The sequence below is a fragment of the Manduca sexta genome, unplaced genomic scaffold (genome assembly GCF_014839805.1).
Source record: "Manduca sexta isolate Smith_Timp_Sample1 unplaced genomic scaffold, JHU_Msex_v1.0 HiC_scaffold_615, whole genome shotgun sequence".
Classification (NCBI taxonomy): domain Eukaryota; kingdom Metazoa; phylum Arthropoda; class Insecta; order Lepidoptera; family Sphingidae; genus Manduca; species Manduca sexta.
Window position 1 is genome coordinate 1 of NW_023595424.1, and position 5,000 is coordinate 5,000.

The following is a 5,000-nucleotide window of genomic DNA, read 5'->3' on the forward strand; positions in this document are numbered from 1 at the left end:
CAAAATAAGTGATAGAGAATTTCTCAATTAGAGCAATTGCATATTTAATGAATACATCTCAAGAACGCAATAACTTCGTGATAACCAATATCATTAGATTTCGGAACTTAACATTGGCACATAAAGATCATTTTATCACACTGGATTGCAGTGATTCATATCTTAATTTTTTTTGCAATAAAATAATATATCAGTTTTGAAAAAAGAACAACAGTTCCATATTTGAATTTAATTCTATAATTCTTTTCACCCGCTCCCGCGACCTCGCATCACTCAGTATACCCAAGTCATTCGATACCGCACGTTGATTTTTTGCTGATTTTACGTTTTCAGCGCTTATCTAACCAACTCAATGCCATTGGCTGTAAGCATATTATTGAATAACATATACCATTTCCGCTTATGTGATTTATCTTTGTTAAATGTTATTGGAAATCGACGTTTGAACTGTATACCTCGGTTAAACATTTATTCGGCTTATTGACAAAAATATTTATGCGTGAAGTGAGATGGGATTGAAAATTTCTTGTTGTCTATACTCACGGCATAATCGTATTTATTTATATAGATTGCAATATTTGATTTCAAATATCTTTATTAAAATGTCGGACGACTGGAGGTCAAATATTAAAAGCGAAAGGAGACTAAGAAATTCAGAATACAAATATATCTTCACTTCAAACACTGTGTATATAATTTAAAGCAATAAACACATTCCCACGCTTCCTTATTTAATTGGTAGATGATAAAATAAGTTGGCGTGCCCGAAGGTCTTGAAGAGGCAGGTTGCTTACGACATCCATGCAGAGACCAGTCCGGCACATGAAAAGGCATTCAATACATGCCTGCCACAAAAGATGAAGCACATACCACCACGGAACAATACTGCGTTGATGTGGCGCGGCGTTCAAATACCTGAAGACTTGCGGTCTATGTCGTGCGTGTGGGAAGATATACAGCATCTCACGTATGTCGAAGAATTTTATAAAAATATTAAAACTACTTAATGATGAACACATACTGGTCGACCATTGGTCTAAAAGCATGGTTATTTGATCACATTGTTCTTATGAGATCCAGACATGCACGGTGAAAGATTATAAATATGAGACTAGTTTAGAATTAGTTAGATACATAATATCTACGTTTATACACAAAACTTGATCCAGATATATTTAAGTACCAGTTTATAAGATTGTTTCTAACAATCGTCTAAACAGACAACGCTTTGTAGTTTTTCTTTGGATGGTTGTTAATGAATGAGCAATCAGATCTGTAGTAATTTTACTTTTTATAGGTCAACAAAAGCGTTCCACAAATGGTTGCAGCAACGCCCTCACTTGCCCATGCCTCCATGCCTCAAGAAACTCGATGAGCCAGGAGACAGGAAGCAGCTGTTTGTCGTACCCTCGGACTATGTGGGACGAGATAAGAGTGGTTCACCATCCGCCCAGGAATTAGCTCTGCCCGTCTCTCAATTCTCTATTGAACTTAAAGAAGTGCTTAGTAAGCTCATGAACCAGTAGAGCCGTAAAACTGTGAATGAATCAACATCGTAATTTTTGTCATTACATATTTGGAAATTATTCGGTACTACCTATATTATTATTAGAATATTTTGTAATGGAAAGTTTGGTACAGAAATTATTTTTTTACTTATTTAGAAACGCAAATATGTATGTTGAATTAATTGAAGACTTACTTCTTCAACAATAAACGTCATTAACAAACGGAAAACTGATTAGTATAATCGTTGATGGAAAATTATTGGCAAAGCTCAAGGTAGTCAAAACATTGCTTAAAGATTTATTACAATAACATCCATACGCAAGCATATTATTAGTTTCGATGTTTGGGTGTTTATACTCAATGGATATTTATAATATTTATCAACACATATCTATTGATTAGCGTAACCCGTCATGGTCATTTTTATAAAAGTTACTACCTGTAATCAGAATTTGTTTGTTTATAATTAATGATTACCAAAGAAATAATTAAAGTTAATTTCCTAAATATTAAAACAAAGAGGAAATACTCGTCGACCATAAACCGATCACGATAATTACACCGACATTAAAGATATGTTTGACGATACCGATAATTGATAACAATACTTCTATATTTTTATAATTCATTTGCAATCTAAATCGCACAAACCCAGAGTTACGCATGCTGTGTGCAGTGAGTCGGAAAATGTATTAAATATTAAATAAATACGGGTTGAAGTGATTTAAATAAAATTACAATGACGGACACCAACGTACAAACTCCAAGCAAAAAAGAACTATTGGACGAAATAGTGAATAGAAAAAAATTGGGTGACAAAAAGTTTCACTCGGAATCTTCGCTTCAACAATTTGGAGAAAATGAAGAAACTAATGGTTCAGATACAAATCAGGACCCCGGTGTAAGTATAATTGAAATAGTAATTTATTTTAGGGTTAAATATTTTATTATAAAGGTTTATGTATTGCAATAGACAACGCGGCTGATAAAAATAAACAAACGCGTGAAATTGTATCCTCTGATAAATGTTGCGAAATTTTAGGGAATAATGTGTAAAGTATATGGCGGAAAATTAAAATAATTTATTAGCCACATAGGCGGACATAGTTGTTCTTATGATAGGTCAGGATAAATGAGAATAATAATTGTATGACTACAGACATTTAGTGCTAGAGGTAAAATTAAAAGAACAAAGTATGATGTTACTAAAAATCCAGCCCGGGCTGGGAAGTAACAAGAGATAACAAATATTGTGAAGGATGCGTCGCGATCATCACTGGTAAGCATAAATTAGACCGAACCGGACTAAACTACCAGCCTTAAAACTTAAGTGATGATTACCCGAAGAAGAAAGGCAGATGGAAAGTCCTTTTGTCAATTCCTACTTTATTATTACAGTTATTATTTTAACACAAGTTCGTTCATTTTATGTTGATTTGGATTCACATTCAAAATTGTGAATAGTTTAGTAGATAACATTAATTTATAGGTATATACTCCTATAACGTTTGCGCTGGAAATAACAAATATATATTTTACATTTATATTTATTTAATTTATATATATTTCATGTATTTACAAATTGCTCATGTTTTCTTCACATTAAAGTTGTAAAGGGATAATAAAAATTTCAATACGGGCAAATTATAACTTGTGTTATGGTAAATTTTGAAACAACATTACTAAGGTTTAACTTCATTGAACAAATTGGTAAGTAAATAATATATATATTCGCGATTACCGAGCGAGAACGGAAACTGACAGCCAAAACTGAAGTCGAGTGTTCGATTCTATTCCACGGCCACGATGGACCATCGCCCACTGGGGGAGCGTCACAGTGCACAACATTAGATTATTCTTCATACACGATATTTCGCTCATCATTGTATCTACATTTTTTTAATAAAAAAGAACTCGCATTTAATTAAAAAGTAGATTCATCTTTTTACAACAGCAACTGCTACGTTTATCTTCTATTATTAGTAGGAGAGACCCGTCCTTGATACGGGCTGCTAGCCGCAGAACTACCTACAGTTTTAATATGATTATATTGCATTGAGTATAGAAAACGTGGAGAGTAGATACATTAGAAGGTAAAAGACCTCCTCATTTGAATCGTACGTATCATAATTATAATTACGTAACTAATTATATCACGTGCTATTCAAATAATTGATTGCAATCAAATAATCCGGCTTCAGTACTCCTAACTAAAGAAGTCAATAAATTGGTATTATTTATTTGTTCTTTTTCACAGGTCCTAAATACGTCAATTAACAGTTTACCAAATGCAGAAGAAGAGTTGGAGAGAAAGCGGACGATGTCGACGCCTGGCCCCGTGTCTGGGAGTCTCTTGACCGCGTCAGCTGCCAGGGCCGCACGTCGACGTCCACAGAAAAACGTCATGTATGCGCCTGAACTTGAAAGAAGTGTAAGTCCTTACAATCTTAACTCAGTTCAAAATTTTCATATACTTATATTTCCTGTTTCCTCTTCAGATTACATAAAATCAACAATACAAGAATGTAACGTAAACTCTAAAGTATTAATTTTATTATATTGCACCAAAATCTAGGTATAATTAGCTTTTTTGTGGGTTTAATGTTTTTATTATTAGAAGTTCGATTTATCATAGTCAATGCTTAAATTATTTATATTTCGCATTAAAACATCGCTGTTTGTTGATTACTATTTAAACTACAGTAAGATTGTGGATATAGTAATATTTTTAAATTTTGTGAACCTACCTTTTTTTTTCATTTTTCTATCAAATTGTGACGTACTACACAAAAGATTACAGTAATTATATAAATCAGCATTAAAAATGGTGACGTTTTCAAATAATTCCGATAAGTTATCTTCATAATTTCACTTATCTGCACTATTGGCTAGCCATCGGTCTTAAGTAATGCACCAAAATACGAAATACATACACAATGTTGTGAATATACTGTAATGCACGTAGATATAGCCCGACCAAAAAAATTAAAACTCGCAAATCCCAATATTGCGGTTAAAATATGGAACTCATATCTGGTACTGACAATGTTAATTTTAAAACAAATAAACGTTAAAAAAACGAGTCCGAACTGCGAAAAAAAGTAACTGAAATCACGAAAAAAGACAATAATGTCCAGGGGACAATTTAACCGTAGTCGTTCCCTTAATCGCTTCGCTATAGTCTAGTAAAAAGCATGAGTGGTACCCCAAAACAGTTTTTTTTACTTTCCTGATCAAGCTATAACATAAAAACATGCTGTTGAAAGATGTATGTAGTTATTATACTGATGGATGGATGTATGTTGTCTGAAGAGATATCACTTCAAACTTCCGATACGATTAAAATGTTGACTAAGAAACTTTTTCCTATATCTTAAAGGCGCCTATAATTGTTATTGTTCATGTGATGTTTATCAGTGTTTATGGAATTAGTTCTATGTAATCTTTGAACAATCGCATCGTTATCTTTTCATCAGAAATTATCTATTTTT

The 5,000-nt window shown here is 32.9% G+C and overlaps 1 protein-coding gene across 2 annotated transcripts; it reads left to right on the forward strand.

Moving 5' to 3' along the window:
- Positions 1–759: 759 nt before the first annotated feature.
- On the forward strand, positions 760–4,099 carry LOC119193508. Of its 2 annotated transcripts, none has more exons than XM_037447121.1 (3): positions 760–967; positions 1,298–2,410; positions 3,767–4,099. In XM_037447121.1, the coding sequence occupies exons 2-3, from the start codon at positions 2,249–2,251 to the stop codon at positions 4,082–4,084; spliced, it is 480 nt and encodes a 159-aa protein (XP_037303018.1). In that variant the 5' UTR covers positions 760–967; positions 1,298–2,248; the 3' UTR covers positions 4,085–4,099. The 2 variants fall into 2 exon arrangements, with proteins under 2 accessions (XP_037303018.1, XP_037303019.1); XM_037447122.1 differs by having other exon boundaries at positions 3,767–4,094.
- The last annotated feature ends 901 nt before the right edge of the window (positions 4,100–5,000 follow it).

Bases quoted from the DNA above. Each gene is read 5' to 3' on its own strand.
- LOC119193508 (XM_037447121.1), top strand. From the start codon at position 2,249: ATGACGGACACCAACGTACAAACTCCAAGCAAAAAAGAACTATTGGAC. The intron at 2,411-3,766 runs GTAAGTATAATT...TCTTTTTCACAG, and splicing joins ATACAAATCAGGACCCCGGT to GTCCTAAATACGTCAATTAA.